The sequence below is a fragment of the Oryzias melastigma genome, linkage group LG17, assembly GCF_002922805.2.
Source record: "Oryzias melastigma strain HK-1 linkage group LG17, ASM292280v2, whole genome shotgun sequence".
Taxonomy (NCBI): Eukaryota; Metazoa; Chordata; class Actinopteri; order Beloniformes; family Adrianichthyidae; genus Oryzias; species Oryzias melastigma.
This window is the reverse complement of record NC_050528.1, coordinates 23,011,930-23,028,553: the sequence shown is the minus strand read 5'-3', so window position 1 is coordinate 23,028,553 and position 16,624 is coordinate 23,011,930. Positions and strand designations below refer to the sequence as shown.

The following is a 16,624-nucleotide window of genomic DNA, read 5'->3' as shown; positions in this document are numbered from 1 at the left end:
CTAATACTTCTTGTGGTAATAGATGTTGTAATTGTGAGAAAATTGGCCGATTTTTTTTTTTTTCCATATTCTCGGCTTCTGTACTGGACACAGGAAAACCAGGGTTTGGCTGACTAAAGACTGCATTATGATATTAAAGTCCAACTTAAGTTACTTTTTTTTAGCAGAGACGCATGAACCAGTCATTTTAATGTTTTTTTTTTTTTTTCGCTTTTTAGTGTCAGTATCATAAACATTTAAAATAAAATGAAATAAAATTAAGTTAAAGATAAAATTAAATTAAATTTAAATTAAATGAAGTTAAAGATAAAGTTTCAATAAATGTAAAATTAAATTAAATTGAAGATCAAATTAGATTAAATTTAAAATTAAATTAAGTTAGAGATAAAATTAAATTACATTTAAAATAAAATAAGAATAAGTTAAAGATCAAATTAGATTTAAAATAAAATAAAATAAATTAAAATAACGTTCCATTCATCGGGCTGATGTTTTGTCTTTCCTGTTGTCTGGTGCGCATGCGCAGTTAAAATAGACCCACCCCCCTCCACTTTACCCCTCAACCATGTGGCTGCAGTTGGTAAATAGATGCTAAGCGTTGACTTCCTCCTCGTAAAGAGTTGCGGGACGTTGTGCGATCAGAACAGCGACCATGTCGGCCGGTTCGGTAAGCCTTCGGGCCCATGTGGAGGCGGTGCTGGGCTCACTGGTGAAAGCGGCTTCGGTGGAGTTGATCAAACTGTTCGAGAGCGAATACCGAGCCTGCGCAGCTGATGATGTGGGCCGCGCCGACCATGAAGGAAACGAGACCATGGAGACCCTCCAAATCTTCGGAATAGGGAACTCTAAGCGCAGCATTGGTGTGCAAGTGACCGAGGACTTTTGTCCGATGTTGGAGCTTTCCGGTATGTTTGCTTTCGGTCCGTCCATTGTATTGTTGGAATGTTTACCTAAACGACGCTGCAGCTCAGACTGGTGTAGACAACTGTTGCAAGTTGTTGATGCATCTTTGCATGTGCATGGTGCATTTGCAACAGTTGCATGTACCCCCTGTCTGCAGTCACTCTAAAATTGCACAGTCAGTTTTGCAAGCTTTCTCTGCAGCGACCCCCATCTTTCCACAGATCTTTCGCTCCCCTCTGATGAGAGCTATTTAGGAGAACACTTAGAGGTACTAGTGGAGGGGTGTCTCATTCCATCAGAAATGCGGAGGACTGTTGAAGCTGATGGCCACACGGACCCTGAGGGGTCACCCCTGAAGAACCAGGTCAGTGAGGAATTGCAGGCTGTAAATACCCTGAGGGGCTTTCAGTTTGGATTCTGTGCTTCATTACATTTTACAAATCGACTGCGTTAACATTAAGCTTTCTTTTTCCTGTCCTCTAAACAGATTGTTGCAGAGCTTTTGAACATGGGGGAGTTGGATGGTCTTGAAGGGAAAGCTCCTACTGATAATGAGGCCCAAACAGAGGCTGTTTTGCAGGGTGAGAACTGCTGTCTATACCGAAACACTCACAAAGCCTTGAAGTCAAAACGAAAATGGAAAGAAAAAAAAGAAAAAAAAACTTGTTGGAAAATGTGTGATACGCTGTTCATCAAGAAAGAAATCAGTCTCATCCTTGAGTTTAGGTTTAAAGGGCCTATAATGTGCTTTTCTTAACCATTATTATTTATGAAATAAGAGCTATTTTTTGTGAACTCTTTTCCTACCTGTAAGTAAGGTGAGTTAATTTCTGAGACAATGCCTTTCGCTCCTTGTGGGTGCTGTCCTTTTCATATAGTGCTGCCACAAACGATTGTTGTAATATTCGACTAATCACCAATTATTTTGTCCGATTAGTCGAATAATCGAGTCAGGCATAAATTGGACGTAAAGCACACATCTTAACCATCCTTAGATTTAAACTACCTAAAAAGTAAATATACAGCATTACATGACGTTCGGTGAAGATGCTGAAATTGATAGCTGAAAACGCTGAAGCTGATAGCTGAAAACGCTGAAGCTGATAGCCAGCCAAAATATTATTCAAATGCCAAATTAGCCTAAAAAATTTAAAAAAAGCCTAAGTTAGCAAAGCAGCTAGAATTGTGCTAAAATATTAGCTAAATTCAAAAACACCCTTAAAAAAACAACAAAAAAATCCTAAATTAGCCAAAACAGCTAGCATGTAGCTGAAATATTAGCTAAACTCTAAAATAGCCCTAAAAAACCGTAATACATCCCAAAATAGTCCGAAAAGTTAGCACAATGCCATTATAACTTTCAACTTTACTACACTCTGACTCCAAATAATACAAAATAACGACTAATCGACTATTAAATTAGTCATCGACTATTTAATGGTCGATAAGTCGTTGTTTTATTGATTAATTGTGGCAGCCCTAATTTCATGACGCCAACCTAGAGCCGGTGTTCTATAAATCCTCGCTACACGAGAAATCTGTGCTAGCTCTTTAATCTTGTGGTTACTCTGCTGTTTTTGTGGCTTCAGGTTACATTTAATCATGTGTTTAATGCAGCTAATGTAATGCTACTAGGGGTGTAACGGATCACAAAACTCACGGTTCGTTTCGTAAAAACGTGTAGTTTCTGAATACATTTACATGTCTGGATCAGTAGCGGTTTTAGGCACGTGCAATTTGGGCTGCTGCCCAGGGTGCCAATTCAAAGTTGGTGGCAGTTCAGGGCTTGGAGGGAAAAAAAATTGGCCTAGGCCTGAAACCAGCGAATTGGCGCCCTCTGCTGATGCAGGTGCCCCCCGTCGGCTGAGAAGGCACCAGAGAGGTGTGAAGAAGGGAGGGGTGGAAGGGTCTGTTCTGCTTTACATGCTCAACTTTTGATTAACTGTGTGATGCTGGTGGTCACGTGACTCATTTATTTTTTTTTAAAAGTGTTTCTATTGCAGTTTTTCAAAATACGCTTCCTCCTCTATAAGCTCAAAAACTTTTTTTTTTTAATGAACTTTTTTTTTTTAATTATGGCATGTCCATTAGGGGAGTTTGTTATTGCAAATCCAATTTGTGCACTTTTAATAATCAATAGAAACAAAGCTGCAGACTTTTGAGTGTAAGACTGGCTCAAAAGGATAGAGGTTAAGATGTTGTTGTGTTTAAAGAAAAACTACAACTTATGTTGAGTCTCAGTTTTTGTGAAAAATATCTGCTTTTTGGGACAAGAAGAAAGCATAATAGGAAGTCTATTTGAAGCAGATATTTATTTTTACTAATACACCTTATTGCAACTCTCCAACTTGCATTGTAAAAACATATTTTCTTTTTTCCTTCAGTCTCCCCAGTGGCGTGTGTGTCTACTGTGGGCTCCTCCTCCAAGCAGAAGCCTATAGTGGTTCATCCAGACACGAGCGATTCTGCTTTAGGGGATAAAGTCAAGTTTGTTTGTCCGTTGATCCTTAAACTGGATGCTCCCGAACCCGACAGTTTGGAGAAGCCTGTTCAAGTAGAACCTCAGCAGGCGTGCGTTAGCACCGCCAAGGGTACGGCCTACAGCCCCTCGCTGTCCGATGGAGCCACAACCCCTGCACAGGTGGGCATATGGGAGCGGATCCAGTCTCCAAAGGACACCAAAAACCATCTTCAGATCAAACTGAAGCTCACCCCTCTGGATCAAAAGCTGACCTGCCCGTGTGACGTACAGCTGGTAGATGTGCTCACGATACCTGAATCGGTGTTGAAGTGTCCAGAGACTGCTACCAAAGGTAAAGCGGGTTGGTCTTTACCGAAGGACCTCCGCCACCATCAAGGCCTCCACACGGGCCGGCGCCTCTGCTGCTTTACCCCATGTGGAAACGGCGTTTGGCGTCTCCAGAAGGTCGCAGCGCACTCCCGTGACGGATATGTCTGCACCATCTGCGGGAAGGCCTTCAAGCGCCGGAAGATCCTCCGGCGGCACGCCCGCTTCCACACCGGGGAAAAGCCGTACTCGTGCTCGTCGTGCTCGAAGAAGTTCGCCTTGAGGAAGAGCCTCCGCCGCCACTTGAGGTTTCACACTGGCGAGAGGCCGCACACCTGCACGCAGTGCGGCAAAAGCTTCCGCGTGCGTGACAATCTAAAAGCCCACTTGAGGTTCCACTCTGGAGAGAAGCCTTTCAGCTGCACCTCATGCGGAAAGATGTTCCGGATCATGAGGAACCTCAAGCAGCACAAACTCAGCAGGTGTGAAAGCTTCATTCCGTCCTTCAAAACGATTGCTGGCTATTAGCTGGTTTGAAAACAATGCTGATGCACCTTTGTCTACCTCAGAGTGAAAACACTGGATGGATTGTGCTCTGCAGAAACCAAATATAATGAGCCATTTTGGTGCTAGATATTGAGTCATTCCTGAAAGATTTAAGATTTACTGCTTTGTTTTTCTCTTTTCGGCTTTTTGTGTGATGGTTTGTGGCTAAGGAACGCGCAAGAGTTCTTGAATAAACAAAAGATTCTCCAAATCTACATATTTTAGCTGGTATGAAGAGAACCACAGCTTTTTGAGAAGCACCGTTCATGTTGGAGACATTGTCGCTGGTGCTTTTTGCCTGGAAGAACATCTGTACAGAGTATAGAAATACAAATACTATTTTTTTTAACTCATGATGTCCAGAATAAACACTAATCTACAAACACAAATCCTCCTTATGTCTGTAACAACTCCCGATTGCAAAGCATGTGGGGCCTGCCTTCAAACGTTATCATTTATCATAATATCTTTTTGCCCCACACTTGCCGAGTATTAGGGTCACTTTACAAACACATTTTTTATTGCGATTTTATATCTTGTAAATTTGCAAGAAAAAAAGTAGTAAATTTATGAGAAAGAAACTATTTGGTTTTTTTTCTGGTGGCCCAAATACTCCGTCGTACACTCTGTCTCTGAATCTTAAAAAAAATTGTTCTTGTTCTGGAATTATGTAGATCTTTTAATGTCCTTTTTTACATTTTTCTTTTATACATTTAAAACTTCTGAAAGCAATGGAAGATGTCAGTTTAATGTGTTTTTTAAATGTGAATGGATGCAATAAACCTGTAAAGTTACTTCTGTCTGTTATAGCTGAAAATAAGTAACATTCCATTTTACTGAGACCTGTTGCAAAAAGTCAGCATTAAGGGATTGTGCAGAAATACTTTATTCATGCCTCTTTTTAGAAGAATTTTGAACCACTTTTTGTATTGTTTTCTTTTTTGAATATCAGCTCACGTTAAATGTGCCACCCATAACTTTGACCGGCTTCCCATTCTGTCCTATAAGGTTTTGGATGCTGCAGACAAAATTCCTTATCGTGGAAATGCAAAAAAATCTTGTTTTCAAACATGCACAGTGATGCTTTACAACTTTTTTTTAATTTGCAAGATGTGTCCTATTATGATTTCTTATTTTAAGCTACAAGTGAAATCATGTTGGAAAAAAAGGGCAAAACCCTTGAAAGTTTTTGACTGTTCTATGTAACTGCTGTAATGTGGACTCTTAATAGTCAGGAAATGGCTGGTGGCGTATTCAACAATCAACTGACTGTACATTTAAACAGTACTCACCTGAGAACACCTGTTATTTTTAGAGGAATATTGGCAAATGTATGACCTGTAAAGACCCATTATATCATAAAATATGTTTCTTTTTCATAAATTTAAAATCACAACAAACTATTTGAATACTAAAGTGCAGTTGCAGCGACAGTCCATCTTTGTTTGATTTAGATCAATAAAACTAGAAAAATATGCTCTATGTTCCCATTTGGGAGATTGTTGAACAGTTCCATATTTCATATGGACAGATGTCTGTTTGAATCTTTTATAACTACTGTTTTTAGATGTATTAAGTCTTGTGTACCAATAAAAGAAAACATATTCTTGTTGCAAGATTTATTTATGTGAGGTCTCTGCACATTAAATTATTTCAAAAGAAGATTAGTTCAAAGCTCAGTTTAAACATTTTGCAATTGTGAAAGCTTAAAGCTGTTTACTCTTTTACTTATTGATGTTTACTTTCAGCTGGAGCGCTATCCATGATAACCAGTTATTACATACTAATAAATATTGTTTGTTTTTTATGGTAAAATGACCTAAAACATATTATTTCTGCTACAATTCATGGCTAGTTTATATTACATTTTAGAAACAGGATTATTTTTAATTTATTTCTGATTTCTCTCAAACACAAATCAAAACATGATCTTAAAGATATCTCTAATTTAATTACTATTGAGTATCCATTTATTTTCTCAGAAGTAAAATAATGAAATAGTTTCTGATGTATACATTCGGAAATCCAAGCATTTCATGAGCGATATCTGTTATCAGCTTTGTTACCCATCAAACCTGATCTATACCAATAGTTAAACAAAATGTTTAAATGTAGCTTAAAATATTTTAAGAGGATATATTTACTCCAATAATAAAAACTAACTTGTAGAGTACATCAATCTTTATGTGGAACTTTTCATACATAGAATCTTAAAGTGGTGTGCCAAATGAAAATGTGAATTCAGTTGTTTCATTAAAACATTTGAGCCCATAGATGTTAATATTAGAACATTGGCAGATGAAAAATTGAGTTTTGCATCGTGGATAACACAGACATATTTTTCCAATTGTATTTTTTAAACTAATAAACAAAATGTTCCACTTTTTTGCTCTTAGCTAGCTTGTTAGGCTAAGTAGCTGCAATGCTTTATTAGAACATTTTCCACATTGAGGTTTCCTTTTTCCTTTTAACTGTTTTGTAATTCTAAAGCACCAAAGGAAGTTGGATAAATAAATCAAACGTATTGTTATTATTATTATTACTTTTTTTATGTCGTCGTTGTTTGGGGCAGGTGTGAGAACAAACCGGATTGGTTATTCTAACAAAAAGTGCGTTTTGATTGGTTGTTGGATTGGCGACGTCAAACGTCAAAATAGATTATCTTAAAACGTTTCTTTAATTTTTTTTTTCTGATTTTACAGTTACAGTCCCAGAGCTGAATGGATTAATATATGCACTTCTTTTTCAATTTGAGTTTTCTTTGCTTATTGTTTCTGATGTTGACTCCGCCCACCAGGAAGTAAAGCGGACCTTCACAACACTTTCAGTTTGAACATGAGAAAAGTTAGTCAAACAAAGCTGTAGATCCTCACCAAAGGTAAAACTGAATTAAATTATTTTTCATTGGTATACATATTTTTAATTTGCTGTTAAGACAGAATTCAAATATGAATCACTGACGGATATACACACAAGTTATACATATGTGGATGTTTTCTTTGTTGATTTCAGTTTTTGTTTACAGATGTAGCTGTCAAAACTGAACAGCTTACCTCCTTGATCTTTTAATGCAGAGTGGCAGGCTTTTGACAAGCACACAAATCAACCATGGAGGAACACGATCAAAGCCGGCTCGAGGAACTGCTGACCTGTCCGGTGTGTCAGGACATCTTCAGAGATCCCCGGCAGCTGCCCTGTGGTCACAGCATGTGTCAGAGTTGCCTGAACAACCTGCTGGAGCACTCCTCTAATTCTCCCTTACGCTGCCCAGACTGCCGGGCACAGTTTGGAGAGGTGGTTGATGTGCAAAAAAGCTACGCCCTGGCACACATTTCAGAGGACTACAAGCTGTTCAAAAGCAGAAGGGTATCTATAAATCTCTTAGATGTGTCTTGACTCTTTTTTGTTCTTCCATTTTATTTTTTTTTCATCTCTCTGCAGGAAAAGTTGGCAAAAAAGGTGTACTGTGACTGCTGCCCAGAAAGTAAAACTCTGGCTTTCAAAACGTGCCTGAAATGTGAGGTGTCTATGTGCAAAGACCATGTTACGAACCACCTGGAGCTCCCGGCGTTCACAGGACACCCTCTGGTTGACCCACTGAGCGACATCGTTGAGAGGAAATGTCCGCAGCACGAGGACGAGGTGCTGAGGTACTACTGCAACTCCTCCAGACGCTACATCTGCAACGTCTGCGCTCTGGACAGCAAGCAGCTCCGTATTGGATCTGAGATCTCCTCTGTCCTCCAAAGACAGCTGACTGTGAGCTGAACACAATTCCATCAAAGTTTTTTTTATTTATAATGTGAAATGTTATCAAGTAAAACACTTTGTTGTTCATTTCATGATTTATTTGTTTATTGTCAATTATTTAGGGACAGAGAATTTACAAGTCCATAAAGCTGGATGGCTGTAAAGCTCAGCATTTCTCTCTACATTTAACAGGATCATTTAAGTCAAGAATTCAAAGCGCTCTTTGACCATGTGGCAGAATCTACTGGAGCCATCAGCAGACTGCAGGAAGACTTTCAACACTACGTAAGCAAATCCTGATATCTATTTCTTTCTCTGACTTTACTTTAAAGACCCACGTCGATGAAAAAGTGTTAACATGTTCTTGTGGCATTTTATGATGATGGAAGACGTATATAATGAAAATTAAGCTTAAAATTGCATTCGAGTATTTCTTTATTCAAATCATACTGAATCAGAAAAATTTAGTTGGAAAAACATTTTTTTAGGCTAAAAATGACAAAATCATAATTAAAATAACACTTTTAAAATAGATCAAAAGATGATCGGAGTGGGTCTTTTTGACAAAAAGGTAAAAATAATGCTCTAAGGTTGCTGTTTCTCAACACAGAGACGGCGTCCTCCAGATCTGCGAGTCAACGGAGTCACCTTCATCCTGCTCTTCCTTTGGTTTATTGTTCTGTATTACGGTAAGAAAGAAAACACTTCACTCTAGTTTATTTCTCTCCAGTGTTCATGCAAAAAGTCGCTGATTTCTGCTGCTTCCAAACCAGCTTACAGCTACTTTGTGGAAAACCAGATGTTAACGGAGACGCTGGAAAAGCAATGCCCTAAAACTCCATCAGAAACGCTATAGCGGACTGAGGACCTGTGAGCGGCATTGAGTCTTCAACTAAACTCTTCTGTCATCTACTGGTCTATTTTCTGAAAATCTCCTTCTTTTGTTTTTATTTAAATGTTTCCATTTGTAGCAAAAAATATTTTTAATGAACTATGAGAAGACAGAGTAACATGTGAAATGATTAAATCTGAGTTGGAAAAAAAGTTTGTGATGATTCCTTGAGGGCTTATAGATGAGGCAGAACGGTGACGTTGGTGTAAAACCTGATTTTTTATTTTTCTTTTCACAAATTTGATGGCTTTGACAGATTCTCCTTCGCCTGTCGATCATGATCGGCGGGCTTGGCTTGGCAGGTGTCTTCTCCCTCCTAAAGTCACCCTTTACTGAGGCACACACCATCCTAACTCTGTATAATTTAATCTGTTATTGCTATTAGATTAGATTATAAATGGTTTATTTCAAGCAATTAAGAAATAATTATTTAAACTCTGGAGCAATATCATTGTGTGGTTTTCAAAAGCCAAGTCTTGGCCTACCAAAGGCCAAGACTCCAGTATCATTATTATATATTTTTTATGAATTTTTTGTCCTCAAATTCATAATCTTTTAGTAAAGTTCGAGCATGTTTTTAGGATTTTTATTTTCCATTTTGTTACATAAACCACAGTTGGAAATCAAAGAAAACGACTCTAATTTATCACGTGTTGTGATAATTTTTATCTATTTTTTATGAGAAATTGGGTATTTTACATCGGGTAAAAGCTACCCGGCAACAGTGATGGTGTAACTTTTTATAGCAAAAGTTTTCTAGGGTTAAGCAAAAGTTTAAAGCAGGACTTCTCTTGTAGTGACAGCTGGATTGCTGAGTTTTCTCCACACGTCATGACTTTCTGGATGTGTGGGAAGTTCACCCGCTTTGAGAAAATGTTCTACAACAAAATAAGAAGATCATCAACACTCTGAGAAACAAAAATTCTCTCAAGGCTTAAACGTAATAATAGCAAAGCTTCTGTCGTGGTCGTTCTCATAATAAAAGGAGGCCGACACTCACAGCTGCACAAAGTCAAGGCCAAACTGACTTAAAGTGAGGTTTCAACCATTCATTTCTAAAGAAACTGTTAGCTTTTAGATCTGGAGGCCTTTAAATGTAAGTAAAGAGTGGATTAAAATGTTGAGGAAAAAATTTTTGTTTTGGTGTAGCTCATTTGGAAGAAAAAAAACAACTTTAAGGTTTTTTCCATTTATTAAGAAAAATTGAAAATTCTTAAACTATCTGATGTAGATATTTTCATAAAGAAATAGCTACTATCAATACCAAACATGTAGAGCAAAACAAGATGTGTAACAGTTGGTTATAAAACATGTTCTGAGCAGGCGATAATGTGGACTGCTGTACACAAATGTGGTTCTAAAAAGTTGAAATGATCACGTGTTTCCATGAACTTTAAGGAAAATATAAAAAGACTTCTCAAGCTGCCGTCCAGTCCTGTAAAGATTTAAGTTAAGGTACAAACATAAAGGCAGGACATTTTTCAAACACTGAAGGTTTTTCTGTCACACATGTATGAATGTAATAGTAGTTCTCAGTAGTTCTTCATCAGAGCATGTTGTTGTTGTCCTCTTAGAAAACAGTCAATTAAAAAAAAAAAAAAATGCTGCTGAATGAACCATATATTTGTACCATAAATAAAGGGCCAGATACATTAACACAATAGTTTAAGGCAGTTTTAGGGCATGAAATTCAGTTTGACAATATTGTAACATTAAGTAAATATGCAGAATAATGACTTTAAATAAGGAATGTTTTTGAGATTTTCTTGCACATATATCAACTTTTATTAAACTAAACTCTGCTAAAAAATGTGTTATTTGCTCCCACTCATCCATTTTTTTCCCCAATTGAGCTATTCATTTAATGTACGACTAAGTAGAAAACTGACTCCCTTTCTGTTTCTAGGTTACTGGTACAGTAAAAAATGTGCTTCTCGTTTGGTGGTTTAATGTGCAAAAAAAAAAAATAACTACATGCATACAAATTTACAATAAATGACCCAAAGATTCATATACATGCATTTTTTAAGAAATCTATCAAAAATACTTTTCTGCCTTAGTTCACATTCAAAGAAACTGGTGTTTGGTGCATCTGGCCCCGCCCATTCTGCATACATTTACCCAATAGGCTGGTCTGTTTTCCTGACTGTTCTCAACAGCATCACTTCACTGTTGCCACAGACTGATTCTTGATGGAGCACCACGCCTGAAACACATCTCTACAAAGAAAAATACATGAAATTAGAAAATTGTTTGCAGATTTTTTTAGTTTTAGGGGTTTGCAACCTTCAGGCTCTTTAATCTCTTCATTGTGGCTTTGAGAACAATACTAATGATTTGAATAAATAATAGGTTTGTTAGTTAAAATTTGTCATTTATGTTTAGATTTTCAAACTGAGGTAGTAAGCCGTTTTTTTAACCACTGCTGACATTACACTAGATCAGGGGTGGTAAGACATTGCCTTTGGTGGAAGGTTGGGGCCATTCTTCGGCAGCGGAGTCACCACCAGTGTGTGAATGTGTATGTGTGTCTGTGACTGTAAAGCACTTTGGGGCTTTGAGAAAGGTAGAAAAGCACTATACAAATATACGCCATTTAGGAAGCATTTTATTTTGAAAGGAACTCGTTTGTGCTGCTCTCAAAAGTTATAGAACACTGTTATCAATGCATTTAACTTTTTAAAGCTACAAAACAACCTCATGGCCACAAAAATGTATTTTTCTAAACAGTAAACTTTGCAGCTCTTGTCAGTTTTTGGTTTGTAAGAAACTGGGCCCTCTTTTAGCACTGAAGGTTACAGATCCCTGATTTAGCTAAAGAAGGAAAAATAAAACAGAGAGAGAAATGACGCCTTCACACACCTGCAGTGAGTGGCCACACATTCGTTGCTGCAGTACTCTCTGTCCCAGTCTTCACTGTCCACAGCGGGGTTATTGCAGCCGGCCCTCACGCACAGACTCTTCACATCATCGTATCCACTCACCTCCATCTCTTCCTACACCAAAACATTAAAAACACCAACATTTGTCTTTTACTGTAAAAATGACAAGTTTTTACACTTATAAGTCAAGTATTTGCTATAAGTTTACCTCTTCTGAATGCAGCACTTCGGTGACATCATCATCTGTATTTCCTGCCGTCTCTGCAAAGTTCGCCGCCTCCTCCGATCGGGCAGAAGCGCTCACGGCGTGCAGCAGAACATCGCCTTTGTCCTGAATTGTTGCGGGCACAATCTTAATCTGAAGTGGAGGTGGGGGAGTCGCCGTGATGGACGCGGGTTGTGCTGAGGCGGGGCCTCCCTCCCGGGGTTTGGCCTGCAGCGGCGGGGGGGCGGGCGCCATCTGCTGGAGCCGAGGGGGAGGCGGCGCAGTCAGCATCTGCTGCAGCGGCGGGGGCTGCCGGGTGGCGCCCGCCACCACCAGGGTGGGCTGCAGGGAACGGACCCCTCCAGGTAGCACGGTCAGCACCTGGCCCCCTCCCTGAAGGATGTGCTTGGGGATTATGATCTTGGTGATGGTAGGGGCCGCGGGCGCCGTGGCGCCGGCTCCCGCCATGGTCACCTCGGGAACGTCCAGGATGATGTTGGAAGAACAAACACTGGCGAGGGTGTTGACGTCCACGCTGGTGCTAGCTAGAGCTGGGTGGAGGGAGTAGTTACCAGGTGGGGGCGGGGTTGGATGGGATGATGGTGGAGGTGAAGGAGCAGACTCCATCTCCTCAGAGGAAGGCTGAAATATCATAGGAAATTTGTCAATAAATAAAATAAATATAAAATTCTAGGACTTTATGTCTTTACCTGAGAGAGCTGGTTAGCTTTGTACGCGGCGAGCGCTTTCAAATACTCCTTTTTAGCCGCCTCCGTTTTCCTTTTATAAACCTACGAAAAACAAATCCGCTTTGTCACTTCCTCCTTTACTTCCTGCACAAGGAAATAAAAATGTGCAAACATTTACCTGTTTCTGATCCTCAGCCAGGCTGTCCCACATGGACGCCACGATTTTTGACACCTCCCCGAAGGAGGCGTTAGGGTTCTGGCCTTTGATGGCAGCCTGAGTGTCTCTGAAGAACAGAGCGTACGCCGACACGGGCTTCTGCGGCTCGTTGGGATCCTTCTTCTTTCTTCCCTTCTTCGGCGCCTCGGTTGCAGCGGCAGGCTTCCCGAGGCCTCTTCGGGCCGCGGCGGGTTGAGCGGAGGACGGCGGGGTTGGGTGGAAGGGCATGTGGGAGAGCAGGGGGGACGAGGACAGAGACATGGGGGCTTCCACCAACACACTTCTCTGTGTAGACAAAGATAGGACAGGGGATGAACGTAATTCAAGTAGATTCTAAAGAAGAAAATGTTATTATATGTTGATTGTGTTAACGGTTGAAAAGTTACACTAAAGCAAAGAACATAAACACTGGAGCTCCGGTGTTAAAGGGTTTAACAGAGTTCCTCCAAGTTCCTTCAAGTTAAAATTAAGACTTTTTAAAACCTTTTTAAAAGGCCATACATGTCAAAAATTAAGACCAGTTCCTCAGTTTTTCCCCATTTAATTAAATATTTCCTATTTTATTCATATATTCCCATTTTAGCTTCTTATTTTGCTTCTGTTTGAGTTTTTCTTTTTTTTTAAACAGCAGAGGGCATTCAGTGTTTTAAACAACTGGTTTTCCTGATGTTTATTTACAGTATATGATCAAAGGAATTTTGACTGAAAATTTGAATTTTCTACATGAAATTTGAAAGGAAGAATTTTCTAGCAGAACAATTTTTTAGGCTCAGATACTTTTTAAAGTATTACTTCCAAATTCATATAATACAATGTTTTTAAGACTCCGCGGGAACCCTTTTAAAGACCCACTGCAATAAAAATTGTGTTAAAATGTTTTTCGTAGCATTTTTCTCATGATGGAGGACATGTTTCAAGAAAAATAAGCTTAAAATTGCATTTCTGAGTATGTATTATTCGACGAATCGACAATTAAAAAAGTCGATGACTTATTTAATAGTCGATTAGTCGTTTCTTTATATTATATGGAGTCAGAGTGTAGTAAAATTGTACAAAGTTGTGAGCGATCGATGATATCAGCGATCATCGATGATAAATGGGTTAATCTTGTTTTAATACCAGTAACTAATGAAAGACAGAGGATGCACGATTCATTACAAGTTTAATAAACTATCATCCTAATTGTATTTATTTTTAGTAAGTAATGATGGTTAATATATCTGCTTTACATCCACTTTGCGCATGACCCGATTAGTCGACTCATTGTAAAAAATTATCTTTGATTATTCGACTATCAAAATAATCGTTTGTGGCGGCCCAATTTGACAAAGCTTCTAGCAGTGATGTAGAACCTACAACGGCTGTAACGTCCTCCCCATTTTTGTTGCATTACTAATGTCAGGTTGGGGGTGTGAGGGGCTGTAAGCTAGCAGGAAAGCAAGTAAACAAAGGGATGATGGGAAGTCAGAGCAGGCTTACTCCTCAGAAGAGAACTGCTACTAAAGTAATGCCACTCTGCTGAAACTATGTCCAAGAAAACCACAAAGTTTGTTTTATTATTTTGGCTAAAAACTGCATAAACATTGTTAAAAGATGGCTTTAAAAATACATCAAAAGATGGTCTGGGTGACACAAGCAGTAGTGAGTATTTCCACGTACCCTAAAGTCGTTCATATCCTCATCTTGTAAAGAGCCAGCAGGCGACGGCGTCGCTGACAATGGCTGCTCAGGCATCTCCGGATGGCGCCCAATGTTGTCGCCGCAGAGACCCAGAGCCAGCTCCGACGGGTTAATTGTGGCAAGCTGGCTGCTTCCAAGAAGACCCGGCCCGATGTCAGCGAGCTGCACATCGATGGTCATCGGAGACGAACTGCTGAAGTGTGAGCCAGTGGAGTTCCCAAGTTCCTGTATGGGGAGCAGAACAAGACAGATTTTAACCAAGAAAGTGGGTTCAAACCCATGCATGGATACTCTCAAGCTTAGGCAAAAATCTAGAACTTTTAAGTCAAAGTTTGAGTCGTATTTTCACTATTATTTAAAAAAAATACCAAAGTGGAGATCAGTGGGAGGGTTTCATTTAATGATAAAAACAGGAGGCTCTCACCAGAGCTGATGAGCTCAGGAGGGCGGTGCCTCCACCCTGGTGGACGGCTCCAAGGTTCATGTGCTCCAGACCATGAGATCCAGAGTTGATGAAGGTGGAGGCAAAGGATGGGTCGTTGGCCTCGGCAACAAGGTTACTAACGAGACTCTTGGAGCCTGAGGAGACACCAGCCCCATCTGACAGCTCAAAGTGGGCATCACTGATGCTCAAAGCCTGGTCTGGATCCAGGGAAATGGGAGGAATCTCGAACACCTCATCCCCCAGGCTAGGAGTGTGGAATGTCTGCTGTTTGTAAACAACACAGGTCGACAGTTCAGTCATCAAACGGAAATCATCTCCATTTACCCCTTCACAATAAAGGGACTCACCTCCGCTGACAAAAACGAGTGACTTTCACCGCTCATGGAGAGATAACGGTCTCCTGCTTCTGTAAACTAAAACAAACATTTACTGTTTCAACAAACAAACTCGAAACTACACTAACGTTTGGTGGGTTTAACATGCGTCCTACCTTGTTGTCCTCTGAGAATCCACCATAAGGCTGGCTGTCCAGAAACTCCACATTCTGAGCACAGCCATCCGACAGATCCGAGTAAAAATTCAGCTCCATGTCGATCTCAGACTCACTCAAACCTCCGCCACATGTTCATCCTTTGTTGATGCTTCACACTTTCAAACAATTCCAGAGAAACTTTAGCTGCTAACAGCTAGCTCGCTAAACACAAGGGTTAGCATGCGGTCGAAGAGGTTGTGAAAAAAACCCGAAGGGTTTAAAATATAAACTACAGCTAATACACAATTTACTGAAACAAAACACAAACAAACGTTGCTTTTGTTTAAAACAAATATCTGTCTCGCTGCCTGTAAGAATGTATGCTTAAAGCAGGCCGAAAATAAAACCCATTCATACGGAGTTGTGCGTTTACCAGCGCCCTCTACAGGCTAACGGAGGAAACGGATGCTGGATTTAGGTGCTGTAGGAAAACTCAGATGCGGTAGTTTTCTTGTTAATTTGGAAACACAACGTGAGCATTTTAAGTGTGAGCTTTGTGACAAGATCATTAGAAATAGATATTACATAAAACACAAGTGAAAATAAAAACAAATATTACTTTCTAAAAAATAAACTTTATATACGACTTTTTGTAAGATTTTTATGGCAAAAACCTGCAGTATTTGTACAAGCTTTAAATAAAAGTTGCAGTATTGCTCCGGCTCAAACACAAAGTATTGTAACAACAAATAATGCATATTTAGGAATTTTACCAAACACGTTTAGTGGGAAAAAAAAAAATCTAAAAAATGCTATGCCAACAATTTATGGAGCCCCTGAACAGAGGGGGGAAAAGGGCTTCTCATGCAAGTTTTTTTCCCCCCACTTCGATTTTCCATAGTAATTATGTTTTTAACTAGTGACTTTTACATATGGTCCCTTATAGAATTTATAACATTTTCAATGTTTGTTTTTTTTTTAAGATGCCATTCTGTCTCATTTATATAAACATTAAAATAAAAAGATGGAGTGGATCAAATAAAATATTCAATTTAAAAAAAAATATTTTTCCCTAGTTAAATTTTGTGCACATTTCACTTTAGTTTTAGAAGCTTATATAAACACTTCTTAAAGTTACAGTCAAGAATACTTCAT

General features: G+C 39.3%; 3 protein-coding genes across 7 annotated transcripts; 2 read left to right on the top strand and 1 right to left on the bottom strand.

Annotated features, from left to right (window-relative positions):
* The first annotated feature begins 381 nt into the window (after positions 1–381).
* On the top strand, positions 382–5,849 carry si:rp71-1g18.1 (uncharacterized protein LOC559922 homolog). Its single transcript, XM_024274414.2, has 4 exons — positions 382–905; positions 1,125–1,267; positions 1,391–1,484; positions 3,288–5,849. The coding sequence occupies exons 1-4, from the start codon at positions 653–655 to the stop codon at positions 4,217–4,219; spliced, it is 1,422 nt and encodes a 473-aa protein (XP_024130182.1). The 5' UTR covers positions 382–652; the 3' UTR covers positions 4,220–5,849.
* A 926-nt stretch (positions 5,850–6,775) lies between these two features.
* On the top strand, positions 6,776–9,031 carry LOC112147580 (E3 ubiquitin/ISG15 ligase TRIM25). Of its 4 annotated transcripts, none has more exons than XM_024274088.2 (6): positions 6,776–7,115; positions 7,263–7,603; positions 7,679–7,996; positions 8,180–8,272; positions 8,598–8,676; positions 8,761–9,031. In XM_024274088.2, the coding sequence occupies exons 2-6, from the start codon at positions 7,346–7,348 to the stop codon at positions 8,841–8,843; spliced, it is 831 nt and encodes a 276-aa protein (XP_024129856.1). In that variant the 5' UTR covers positions 6,776–7,115; positions 7,263–7,345; the 3' UTR covers positions 8,844–9,031. The 4 variants fall into 4 exon arrangements, with proteins under 4 accessions (XP_024129856.1, XP_024129858.1, XP_024129857.1 ...); XM_024274090.2 differs by having other exon boundaries at positions 7,250–7,603; XM_024274089.2 differs by having other exon boundaries at positions 6,777–7,115; positions 7,320–7,603.
* Positions 9,032–10,052: 1,021 nt separating this feature from the next.
* tox4a (TOX high mobility group box family member 4 a) lies at positions 10,053–15,956 on the bottom strand. Of its 2 annotated transcripts, none has more exons than XM_024274086.2 (9): positions 15,488–15,956; positions 15,345–15,410; positions 14,977–15,258; positions 14,532–14,777; positions 12,834–13,157; positions 12,677–12,757; positions 11,970–12,608; positions 11,742–11,875; positions 10,053–11,098 (listed from the first exon to the last, which is right to left on the bottom strand). In XM_024274086.2, exons 1-9 carry the CDS (start codon positions 15,584–15,586, stop codon positions 11,041–11,043), a joined length of 1,929 nt encoding a protein of 642 aa, XP_024129854.1. In that variant the 5' UTR covers positions 15,587–15,956; the 3' UTR covers positions 10,053–11,040. The 2 variants fall into 2 exon arrangements, with proteins under 2 accessions (XP_024129854.1, XP_024129853.1); XM_024274085.2 differs by having other exon boundaries at positions 14,977–15,261; positions 15,488–15,954.
* Positions 15,957–16,624: the final 668 nt, after the last annotated feature.